This window comes from Prionailurus viverrinus, chromosome C2 (genome assembly GCF_022837055.1).
Source record: "Prionailurus viverrinus isolate Anna chromosome C2, UM_Priviv_1.0, whole genome shotgun sequence".
Taxonomy (NCBI): Eukaryota; Metazoa; Chordata; class Mammalia; order Carnivora; family Felidae; genus Prionailurus; species Prionailurus viverrinus.
Window position 1 is genome coordinate 72857834 of NC_062569.1, and position 13307 is coordinate 72871140.

At 33.5% G+C, this 13307-nt stretch overlaps 1 protein-coding gene across 3 annotated transcripts in view; it reads right to left on the reverse strand.

Annotated features, from left to right (window-relative positions):
* Positions 1 to 13307, reverse strand: part of CCDC39 (coiled-coil domain containing 39) — a 44391-nt gene that overhangs the window by 10866 nt on the left and 20218 nt on the right. For all 3 annotated transcript variants that reach the window (XM_047875292.1, XM_047875290.1, XM_047875291.1), the window contains exons 10-13: positions 10360 to 10554; positions 9247 to 9411; positions 6416 to 6553; positions 3925 to 4133 (exon numbers count right to left, since the gene is read on the reverse strand). In XM_047875292.1, the coding sequence (XP_047731248.1) occupies positions 3925 to 4133; positions 6416 to 6553; positions 9247 to 9411; positions 10360 to 10554 (707 nt within the window). The remainder of the gene's footprint in view (positions 1 to 3924; positions 4134 to 6415; positions 6554 to 9246; positions 9412 to 10359; positions 10555 to 13307) is intronic.

The window sequence follows — 13307 nt, forward strand, 5'->3', positions numbered from 1 at the left end:
GAAAGAGGAGGAGGGGCAGAGAATGAAGAGCAGGCAAAAAGGAAGTGGAGAGGGAGACAGAGAATGAGACTATCTTTAAAAGTAGAATAAAAAGAACAGAAATTTTAAAATGAGAGTAAAATTAAGAAATCCAGAAGACAGATCTAAGAAGACCAATATCCACTAAAAATGAGCCAACAAATCAGAAAACAGAGAATAGTATGAGAAAAAAATTAGAGAACTAGTAGAAAAATATTTTCCTGACCTGAAGAAAAGCATTAATGAAGTAACTGCAAGAGCTCACCAAAATTCAAACAAGAAAAATGAAAAAACAAAAATAAAAAATGAAAAGAACCACCCAGACACATAGGGAAATTCTTAAACCCTAAGGATAAAAAGAGTGTCCCAAACCTTTTCAGAAAGCAAACAAAAACCAGACACCATACAAAATAAAATGAATTAGTCTGAATCAGACCTCTCATAAACAACACTATCATCTAGAAGAATACAAAACAATGCTTTCAAAGTTCAACTGTAATTTAAATATGAGTAGAATAAATATGTTTTAAACATGCAAGGACTCAAAAATTTCAGAAAACATCAATTCTGGAAAATAATTCAAAACATACTCCAGAGAAATGAAATGAGAATCCAGAAAATAGGATGACAAAGGATACATGAAAGAATATTAAATCAAAAAAAGTATATAGCTACATTGAAATTCTTGCTGGCAACTGTACAGTTTAACACAAGTTATGACAAAGGAGTTCTTTAAAAATAGAGACATAATATTAAAAACAATAAATAACAACCTAAAACTATAATTGGTGATTTCAATGATATGTGAAAGTTGGAGAGAGGAAATATAGCAATAAAAGATGCTAAGGTCTTATCTCTTTTATGAATGAAAAAAATCAGAGGCTAATTAATCTTCAGTATTCACAAAGAAATGGGAAGGTTAAAGTTTCTTTTGAATTTAAGAATAACCAACAAAAATATTAAAATTAGAATGTATATATTTCAAATAATAAAAGAGGAAACAAAGGAAAAACAAAATTCAGTAAAGCCAATGAAAGACAGGGAAGACAAAAAGAATACCTATCATATGATCCACTTCTAGGTATTTACTCAAGAGAAAAGGAAGTATATATTCATACCAAGAAAAAATATATTCATAAAGCCTAATCTGTAATAGCCAAAACAAGAAATAATTCAAATGTTCATCAATAGGTAAATATACACATAAATTGGGGTAGATGTGTGCAATGGAAAATGAACTACTCAGTGATAAAAATCTAGGGTCAGCAAAACATCCTGCCTGCCCATGAGCAAAGAATGGCTTTTACATTTTTAAATGTAAAGTTATTCCAAAAAAAAAAAAATGAGAGGAAAATTATACTTCATGAAAAGTAAAAATTCTAGGAAATTCAAACTTCAGCATCCAAAAATTTTATTGAAACACATCCACGCTCATTTATTTTCTTAGTATCTATAGCTTCTTTCACTCTACAATGACAGAGTTGAGTTGTTGCAACAGAGACCACATGGCCCACAAAACCTAGAATATTTACTATTTGGCCCTTAAAGAAAAAAATTGCGTGAAATAGCTAACTTGTTTTAGCCTTCAAGATGAAAATTATAATTAGCTAACCATCACTGTCATGAAGTTAAAGAACATCAAGATAAACCCACAAAGATAGAAGGAAAAAATCATAAATGTGACAGCAGCAACTAATAAAATAGAAAATGAATTCACAATAGAAAAAAATCAAGAAACATTTCTTTTTCAAACAGTAATAACATTCATTAACTATAAGAAAGATGATCCCTCCTAAAACAGAGAAGTCACAAATAACCATTACCAGGAATGAAAAGCTACAAACACTATAGCTATTAAAAAATAATAAAAATCTGGGCGCCTGGGTGGCGAAGTGTCTGACTTTGGCTCAGGTCATGGTCTCACAGTTTGTGAGTTTGAGCCCCATGTTGGACTCTGTGCTGACAGCTCAGAGCCTGGAGCCTGCTTCAGATTCTGTGTCTCCCTCTCCCTCTGCCCCCTTCACCACTCACGCTCTATCTCTCTCTCTCAAAAATAAATATTAAAAAAAATTTTAAAGAATAATAAAATGATACAGCGAACAGTTTTATGGCAATAACTGAAAAATTAGATGAAATGGAAATTTTTCCTAGGAAAAAATATAATTAACTAAAACTGACTCAAGAATAAATAAAAAATACGCACTGTCCTATGGTCAATAAATAAATTGAACCAACAGTTTAAAATCTTTTTTAAAAAAGGCCTCCAATGGCTTTACTGGTAAGATCTTTGAAAATTCAAGAAAGATATAATTTTACTCTTTCACAGCCTTATCCAGACTATAGAAAAATAAGAAACACAAAATTATTTTATGAAAGCCAGCATAACCTTAATAATCTGATGACTTGACAAGGGCAATAGAGAAAGGAGAATTATAACCATGGATGCAATAATTGTGTACAAATGTTACCAAACAAAATCTAGATATATACAAAATGTAGTATGTGGCAGACAAGTTTTGTTTATTCCAGGAATGTAATGTTGTTTGAACTTTGAAAAAGCAATCAGTATATTTAATTATATTAACAGACTAAAGGAGCTACATCATATCAATGAATACAGGAAAAGCACATAACAAAAGTCAACATCCACTTTTGATGAAACAAAATAACCTCTTAGCAATGAATCAAAATAGATGGGTGCTCCCATAATCTTCTAAAGAGTATTTTTTTTAATTCTACAATTCATACTTAATGATAAAGCAATGAACATTTTGCCTTAAAAATCAGGCACAAGACAAGGGGACCTGTCTGTAGTCACCACTGCTAGTCAGCACTGACCTAAAGGTTAGATAACAAGGGCAGTGAGTCAAGAGAAAGAGAAGTTAAAAGACTGAAAAGGGAGACACAAAACTGTCACTGCAAATGATGTGAATGAAATACCTAGAAATCAGAATCTACAGATCAACTACCAGAATTAATAAAAGTTTAAGCAAGTTGCTGGATTCTTAATATATAGAAATCAACTGTATGTCTTACAATGCCAGCAACAAACCAAAAATGAAATAATTTAAAAGGAGATAACATTGACAGAAACATTTTTAAAAATAGCACGTAGCTAGGAATAAATCTTTTTTTATAAAATATATGCAAAACCCCCTAAAATGTTTCAATAAATGCAGCTATTGGGTATCCATAAAGGAAAACATGTTATTGAACTCTTAACACAAACCATACACAAAAATCAGTTCCAAGAGAATTATTGATCTCATTGTAAAAAGGATGATCTAAAGAATGAAGGGTAGGTCAAAGGAAAGAGAGAAGAGAGGCCAAGATGGTGGAAGGGCATGGAAGTTTATTTTGCATCTTTCATCCCTGAAATGCAGCCAGATCAACATTAAACCATCTTGCATACCTACAAAACTTATTTGAGGATTAACAAAACAATATGCAAAACTTGAACCATAGAACTTGACAGGTATGTTACACAGAGAGCTGAACTTGGGGAAAAAGAAGCCGTGGAGGGCAGGGAAAGAAGATAGAAATAGGGGGAGAGTATGGTATATGATAATACTATTTATGTTTTTTTTATTTTTTAAAAATTATCCTCAATGGGGGACATTGCTGGTGGGGTTGTGGGAGGGGGTATGAGATAAATGAGGAAGGGGAATTAAGGAATCTACTCCTGAAATCATTGTTGCACGATATGCTATCTACCTTGGATGTATATTAAATAATTAATTAATTTTCTAAAAAAGATAGGAAAAAGCATAGATTTATGACTAAAATATGCCCTATATATTAAAAGCCTTTTCAAACAAGGAGAAGATAAACATCCAGTCAGTTCTTCTAACATCAGACATACATTTTCAAAAACTTTTAGCAGTATTTTAAAACTAGAATTATTACCTTATGTTTTGCCGTTCTTGATCAACATATCTTATTTGTGATGCAAGCATTGTTTTATGAACCTTAATTTCTTCAATTCTTTCTTCCATAGCTCTGTGTAATTGTTGTTTTCTTTTTTCCAGAGAAAGTACTTCTTCTGCCTTATTGTGAAGCATTTCTCGAGTACGCTTAACTTCAAGTTTTAAAAGGTTGTCTTCTATCATCAAATCCTATCAACAACAAAATTGTCAGATATTGAAATAATTAATGTTATACCCAAACCAAAATTTTTTTGTTATTGCCACAAAAGTCAAACTTGAAAATACAACATTTTCTAATTTGACCACTGGCCAAGATAAGTAGGATTAAATTTAGATTGCTCTGAGTGATGGTTTTTCTTCGTTTTTTATTTTAAGAAAGGGGTTATAGTTATTTCAAGTCTTTAATTATATTTCAATTTGAAATTTAAATTTTACTAAAAGAAAAAAGAAAGAAGTCACTCCTAAAAATGAAATTTACAATCTAGGAAATATGTAAAGCCCTATGGATTAGCACATTTATATTCTAAATTAAATCTCACAAAATAATGTGTAAAAAATTTTTATTCTAAACAATTCAGTCATGGATAGGGGATTGATACAAGAATACACAAATAGATCAATTTTCAGAATAGAAACAAACCCTCCTGAATGTAAGACTTTATTATTTCAAAACATAGCTTTTCAGTTGGAGAAAATATTAGATCCATACATCTCAAATGTACCAAAAATAAATTCCAGAAGCATGAAAAACTAAATTTAAGAGATGAAACCAATGCAATTACTAGAATAGTAAACATTTGTTTGATTTTTAGTATGATAAAGAAGTTCCTAAGCATAAAAATTATGCAGGGAAAAACACTTAAATATTTGATGTCAAGAAAAGTTTTTAAGGGGGTCCCTGGGTGGCTCAGTTGGTTAAGTGCCCAATTTCAGCTCAGGTCATGATCTCGTGGTTTGTGAGTTCGAGCCCCATGTCAGGTTCTGTGCTGACAGCTCAGAGCCTGGAGTCTACTTCAGACCTATGTCTCCCTCTCTCTCTGCTCCTCCTCTGCTCATGCCCTGTCTCTGCCTCTCTCAAAAATAAATTAAAAAAAAATTTTTTTTAAGTTTTTAATGTCAAAAACCTAAATAAAAATTTAAACATAAATGGAAAAAATATTGACAATATTTATGACAGAGTTAATATTTTTACATATGAAGGTCTTTTGCAAAGCTACTTAAAAACATAAACCTCCTGGGACACCTGGGTGGCTCAGTTGGTTGAGTGTCTGACTTATGTTCAGGTCATGATATTGCAGTTCACGAGTTCAAGCCCCACATTGAGCTCTGTGCTGACAGCTCAGAGCCTGGAGCCTGCTTTGGATTCTGTGCCTCCCTCTCTCTCTGCCCCTCCCCCACTCATGCTGTCTCTCTCTTTCTCTATTTCTCTCTCTCAAAATAAACATTAAAAAAAGTGTGTGTGTGTGTGTGTGTGTGTGTGTGTGTGTGTGTGTATGTATATGTATATATCTCCTAATGGTAATATGGGCCAAGATAATAAACTAGAGATCCAAAAAAGAAAGATTATGGAATATATCATAATAGAAAAAATGTTTTAAATATTTTTATTTAAACATAAATATTTTAAATTTTATGTTTAATCATGAAATGTTTTCACGTGTCACCAGTTTAAAAAAGTTTACACTAAAACCATTAGATACCATGTCTGCCCATCAAATTGGCAAGTTTTATAAATTATAATATCCAGGCTTACTGGTGGTGAATGCAACAGAATGCTTACACCCTGTTGGTGGGCGTATTAACTGAATCCTCTAGAAAACAATTAGGCTTGAAAATAGTTTCAAGATACTGAAAATATTCATTCTTTTTGGACCATAATTATACACTTAGAAATTTTCCCTAAGGAACTCATTGAACAATTATACAATGATACATGTCCATGGTATATGATAATACTATTTATGTTTTTTTTTATTTTTTAAAAATTTTTTAAGTAGGCTCCATACCTAATGTAGGACTCAAACTCATGACCCTGAGATCAAGAGTCACATGCTCCAACTGAGCCAGCCAGGCACCCCTGAGATTACTATAACAGAATAACCAAACATTGGAAATAAACGCGTATCCAAAAAACAGGAGACAGTTAACTAAATTATGGTAACTTCAGCAATAACCTGTAGAAAGCCCTTAAAAATAATTTTTAAAGAATACTTAATGTTTAATATTTAATGTTTGGAGACATACATGGAAAGAGATCATATATTTTCCATTTTTTTATAATATATATATAAAGCCAATTTTCTTCAAAAGACTGAAAGGAAATAATATAACTTTAACACTTTCTCTAGTATACAGCTACTATAGTGACTTATTTAGTTTACTTCCTTATAATTTGATATATTTTAAATTTTTTCTATAATTAGTATTAAAACATGTGGTTTTTAATATATGCATATATGATTTTACTGCACCTGTTTCAAAGCTTTGGCTTTATTAAATTCTTTCTCTGATCTGTCATTGAAAAGGTTTAGTTCATTTATTTTGGTCATGAGGGACTGTTTTTCACCACAATTTTTACTATGTGACTTCTTGATAAAATAAAGATCGTTCTGTAAAAAGGGGGAAAAGGTACATAAATACATATTTTAAATAGCATTAAGCACATACTATTAAACATATCTTATATTAAATTATATGCTCCATTGAATATTTATGATAATTGGGTTTTAAATCTCACTCTTCACATTCTAATGTTTCCAATATAATATACATGGATATATTCACATAGAAACATTTTCATTTTATCACCTATTGATTTTATTGATTTGGCTTAGGTTCTAATTCTGGGAAATAGTATGTATGGTTCAACCTGAATTACTGAATGATTGCCATTTATGGGTAGAAATATGAGGAGGAAGTTCATTATTTGATTCAACCCAAGTCACAGAAGGTATAAACCTTAACAGTCTAAAAACCATAGGGTCTTGTTAACAGCACAAGCTCTAGAATCAGATGGCCTCAATTACACATTAGTCATCTGACCCTGGTGGGTAATCTCTTCCTCAGTTTCCTCATCTCTAAAATAGAGATGGTAACAACACTTACTTCCCTAGGCTACTGTGAAGATTAAAGATGTTACTGTCGACGGGTATATACAACAGTGTTTGACGCAAAGAAATGTCATGTATTATTACTATTATTTAATTACATGTATAATCACATCTTGCTAGAGAGAAAAATGCTAGAAAAGATCTAATTCCAGTAGATTCTTAACTGTGTCACACATTCCCAGATACCAGCTTACTGTTTTTATAACAGTTTGCATCTCTCCACTCACCCAGAGCTCAGAACAAGGTTAGTGCTCTCAGTCCTGTCTGGGCATCTAAAGCAAAAACATTCTAGTTTCAAGATGTAGTTCTATTTCTCTCTCCCTCTGTCTTTTTCTTTCTTTTCCTCTCTCCCTCCTTCCTATGCCTTTCTCATTACCTATATTTCTGAGAAATCAAAACCCAAGATTGTAGGGGTAGCTGGGTGGCTCAGTCAGTTAAGCTTCTGACTTTGGCTCAGGTCAAGATCTCATAGCTTGTGAGTTTGTGCCCCATGTTGGGTTCTGTGCTGACAGCTCAGAGCCTGGAGCCAGTTTCAGATTCTGTGTCTCCCTCTCTCTCTGCCCCTCCCCCACTCACATTCTGTCTCATTCTCAAAAAAAAATTTTTTTAATGCCTAAGATTGTAGTAAGACAGTAAGAATTTTTTTATAAACATGTCATTTCATAAAATTAACTTTTAGAATGAAAAACTTTTAACTGAAGGTGATTTTCAAGCAGAAGGGCTTTGTTTCTATTATGCAAAAGAGTGGATGGAGTGGGATGGGAGAAGTAATGCAGAATGACTTCACAATGTCATGCTACTATTTAGAAGAGCAAACCTTCATTAGAAGGCTAACTAGCTTTAATATCTTTAAAAATTCATTTCCACTATCAACAATAGCCAAATTAGGGAAAGAGTCCATATGTCCATCAACTGATGAATGTATAAAGAAGATGTGGTAGATATAGACAATGCAATATTACTCAGTGATCAAAAAGAAGGAAATCTTGCCATTTGCAACAATACGGATGGAAGTAGAATGTATTATGCTAAGTGAAATGAGTCAATCAGAGAAGGACAAATAACATGATTTCACTAATATGTGGAATTTAAGAAACACAACAGATGAGCACAATAGAGGAAAGGACAGAAAAATAAGATAAAAACAGAGAGGGAGGCAAACCATAAGACTCTTAAATACAGAGAAACAAACTGAGGGTTGCTGGAGGGATGTTGGGTGGGGGGATGAGCTAAGTGGGTAATGGGCATTAAGGAGGACACTTGTTGGGATGAGCACTGGGTGTTATACGTAAGTGATGAATCACTGGGTTCTACTCCTGAAATCATTACTATACTATATATTAACTAAAAAATATATTAAAATAAATATTTATTTGTTTGTTTGATTGTTTTACAAAATAAGAGCTCACTTTCACCTTGGTAGCCCTAAAGGAATTCAGAGCAATTCTTTTTATAACCACTAGAGGACACTCAACACAAGCATTTCAAATTGTAAATGACAAATTCTTTGGGGTTCTCATCCCATTCAGATCCATGATCTCACTCCTTCACTCTTACTTTCCAGTTAAATTTTAACATAGGTTTTACATTACATAGGTTCCCTTAATACAGGTTTTATATGACCATAAACATTAAAATACTGAAAGGTGAAGAACATTTTTACCTTATTAACAAAATAGCCATTCAAAATATTGTTACCAAGTAAATATATGAATAACAACAACAGATGACCCATAAAGGGTCATTTCAGTGATAAAGGGCAATCAAGTTATCTGGAAAAAACAAAATCAAAAATGGAATTTATCAATGTTTTAAATCATGATACTATTTAAGAGTATTTTGATGGACCAGGGATCACATCCTAGCTCTCCACATACTAGTTGTATAACCATGGACAATTTACTTAATCTGTCACACAAATAATAATATGTCCCTCACAAGACACTGATAAAGATTAAATGAAATGCTAAAGACATGTAATATACTTGGAATATATTAAATGCATAATCAATGGTAATGTTATATTCTCTCTCATAGTCAGTATAGAAACATGAACATTAGTTCATACGTTTGTTATATATGCAGGTAACTTGGCAATCATCCTATCCAAAGTAAAGTCTTAGGAACATGTTGACTTAGAGTAACTAATGACTAGGATATTTAAAGCATCAAAAGTATTTTGACTAAGTTACATGAAGCTTTTTGATCTGTGTTTCCAAAAGGCCAAATGTAGATTTTTTCTCTTCCAATGTCTTTTTAAGTTCAACAATTTTTGCTTCAAGAGCTTGTTTTTCTTCAGAATTAATTTCTCCTTTTAATCGTGACATTCGGCGTTCCACTTGTTGAATGTAAAAATCCTATTACATAATTTAAAAAAAGATAGTAAAGACAAACAAAGTTAAAACCATTTCTACAAATGTAAAAACACAATAAACACTTTCTTATAAGTTTAGTCTTAGGTGTCATCATTTACTAAAGTCACTTTAATCCTTCAATAAGGATTTATAATTTATAATATAAAATCCTTCTTAACTCTAAGCGGAGAAATAGCAAACTATTCTTCAATAACCAAGATACATAATAGTGACATAGAAGTAATCTTCTGAAAATATAAGAAGTCAGCTAGGAAGGTATTTCCCCTACTACTAGGATGGAACTGCAGTAAATCCACTGTATTTACAAGGACATGGATTTTCAAGGGTACATTTTCTAAGGGATACACAAAAGGAGTCACGAATTGTTAGCCACAAATGGCTCAAATTTAACGAACTTCCAATGAATTATTTTCTTAAATAATACTTTAGCATCTTTAATTTTGAGAAACTAAGAATACATTAGACAGGGAAATTAAGATGTAGAGAGGGGTCATATTAAGGCTTCATGAGACAGAATCTATGAATAGAACAAATAAGAAAAACTTTTAAAATACTTTTAAACTATCAGTCTAGGGGTCGGGGTGGGATGTCTATGTTTGCACAGCTAAGACTCAATTTTTCCAGGTCTCATATATCTCACTCCTTGTTTTATTTCAGTCCAGGCCTGGTTGCCCTATGTTCCTTTAAAGCATGGCTGTCCCTCACTAGAGTTGTCTATCCTCTTACCAGTTTATTTCAAATCAAGAAAAAAAATAGTTTTTAAGGCTCCCTTACCCTACTACTGACCAAACATGAAACCCCATCTTCAGCATCCATCTATCCCTCCAAGAGTGCTTTCAAAATCTTTGTTTTTTTCAGGACATTGCAGTATCCTGACCACCGCAACTATAACAAATAAATATGGAAGATATTAATAAGAGTATCGTCTACCTGACTGTACATAATTTCTTGCTGCTTCAAGGTTTCAAAATCCAGTTTATGTAACTGATGGTTGAGGTGCTTTAGAGAGGAACGAGTTCCTTCAATTTCTGATAAGACAGCTTTTTCTTTCATTGTCTCAGTCTGTAATTCCTGAACTTTCTTAAATAGCACATCTTTCATTATGTTCAATTGAACTTGCACTTCCTGATGATAAGAATAATAGTGATCAATGAAATTATAATACTTTGAAAGGTTTTATTATATGAACATTATAATTTGGGGGGTCACAAATTAACCCCCCAACATTTAGCCCTTCAGAATATAAAAATGCCCTTCCCACAATTTCAGTACATCTCCAACATTTCTGGTAGTCTAATCTGTTCTAGTAGATAGAATAGCAGTTTTCTATCCCCACATCATTCACTTTGATCTATCATCTTTAATTCTACCCCATGTCACTCTGACCTTGGAACTTGGCTATTTCACTGGTTTCCTTAGAAAATAAAATAGGGGTGCCTGGGTGGCTCAGTCAGTTAAGCATCCAACTCTTGATTTCAGCTCAGGTCATGATTCCATGGTTTGTAGGATCAAGCTCCAGGTTGGGCTCTGTGGTGACAGCATGGAACCTGCTTGTGATTCTCTCTGTGCCTCACTCTCTGCCCCTCCCCCACTCACACTCTCTCAAAATAAATGAACATTAAAAAAAGAAAGAAAGAAAAGAAAATATACTGCTGAAACACAGCCTGTAAGTTCACAAAAAAGTTGCTGAAGTCTTGAGAGTGTTACAGGGAAGAAATCACATCACTCAATCTCCCACCTTCTTCTGGACACTATCCAGTGGTGAGCAGGTAAATATTTAACCACCACCACCAGCTTTCCAGCAGATGGGAGATTAGGGGGAAGAAGCTGATTTTCACTGTATAAATATTCCCAATCTGGCCAATTTCAAGCTACTGACACGATTCTACTAAATGCAGAGTTGGGATGTGATATGCAGTAGCAGATTATTATGTAGCATTTCTACTGTACAGAGGTTACACCGTACACTGTAAATGGAAGTAACCTTAAACTTAAGAGTATAAACAGATAATAGTAAAATGTAGTAAAATAATTTGGAAGTGATGAGTGCTCAGTACTGATTACTTTGTTTTTAATATTATGTATTTAATTATAAGTCTGTATAATTTAATTTTTAATAATAGCTATGTTTAGCAGCTGACTTGCAAAATTCCAGAAAATATAATTATCAACTCTTGTGAGCTGGTAAGAGCTGGCCCAACACACTACTGGCACTACCCCTTACTCACACCTTGCCTCCAGTTGGCCTCCCCACACGTGCAGCCTTCTAGGAAACAGAAACCAGTCCCTGATTCCCACTGCTCATTTCTCAAGAGGCAGATTTGTCTTGACCTCAAGCCTTCATGACCATGTGTTCAAGGCTTCAAATAGGTCTCCCATGCCAACATCTGTTGAAAGTTATCATTTTATTTTTTTAAGATTTTATTTTTAAGTAACCTCTACACCCAACATGGGGTGTTACAACCCTGAGATCAAGAGTGCATGCTCTACTGACTGGGCCAGCCAGGTGCCCTGAAAGTTATCATTTTAAAATGTTGAAATAATTTCCCTCTGTGCTCTTACAGCCAGATAAGCATATTTCCCTTTGGCAACAAATGAACTTCAATATGAAAAAAAAAGAAAAATCTGTGATTGGCACATTAAATTTTCACAAAGTAAGAAATACAATCTAATATAATCAATCTTATAAAATTCATTTTTATATAATAGACAATTTTTATTAGTTTTAACTCCTTCCCAAAGATTGCCTGGCATTTTAAAGTCAGCGCTTGGTGGTTAATAACATAGTACATCTCCAAAGAAAGGATTTTTCCAAAGAACTACAAAACTCAAGACTATGAATATAACTCTGCTACAGCACAAGCAGCACACATACACTGCCAATCCTATGTTGTTTTCTAACGTAGCTAATTTCAACAATGTCACTCATTTTTTTAAATTTTTTTTAATTTTTATTCAGTTTTGTGAGACAGAGACAGAGCGTGAATGGGGGAGGGGTAGAGAGAAAGGGAGACACAGAATCTGAAGCAGGCTCCAGGCTCCGAGCTGTCAGCTGAGAGCCCGACGTGGGGCTCGAACCCACGAATGGTGAGATCATGACCTGAGCCCAAGTCGGACGTTCAACCGACTGACCCACCCAGGTGCCCCTACCATGTAATTCCTTTTTAATGTCATCATCAAAAAGTCCTATTTCATATGAATTTCAGTCTTTACAGATTTCTAGTAAGTTCTAATATAGTCCCATCTCATGGACAACTGAAAATCATTCTCTTAGGAGAAAAAAAAAAAATCACATACACACAAAAAACATAACTTTTTAAAAATAATGTTGTGTGATTTGGACTCAAATACTGCTCAAGTCCATATTGATGCATGACTTCGTTATTCAGGAATTTAAATATACAACAGCATACTGCAGAAGCTGGATTGTATCTAAATATAAGTGAAACCATACTGGATATGTAGCAAATGGGGGATTTTTGCCATGATCTTCAGCTGCCCCTCAAAGAAGGCAAAAAAGCAGGAAGTAGTGCAAATTGTGTCAGGTCACAGAAGTCACTTTGAAGTTTTCAAAGAGGAAATGGTGAACCAGCCTTTTCCAGTTCCTCAAAATTGGCCTAAATGCTACCAAGATGTCAAAGAGATTCCAATAGAGTTAGTAAAGTAAAGCACTTAAGAGCCATTTACTAATAAATGGCGCCAGACTGTCAGAGACATTAAATGATAAAGAAATACAGGCAATAAACGTAGACCACTGGGGGGGGGGGGGGGGGGGGAATATGATCACAAACAAACAAAACAAAAAAATGACAGCCTACTGTAAAGGTGGAAATCAATTGTAAAACAGGCATTTTTCCAGGTACGTTTACAATATAAGA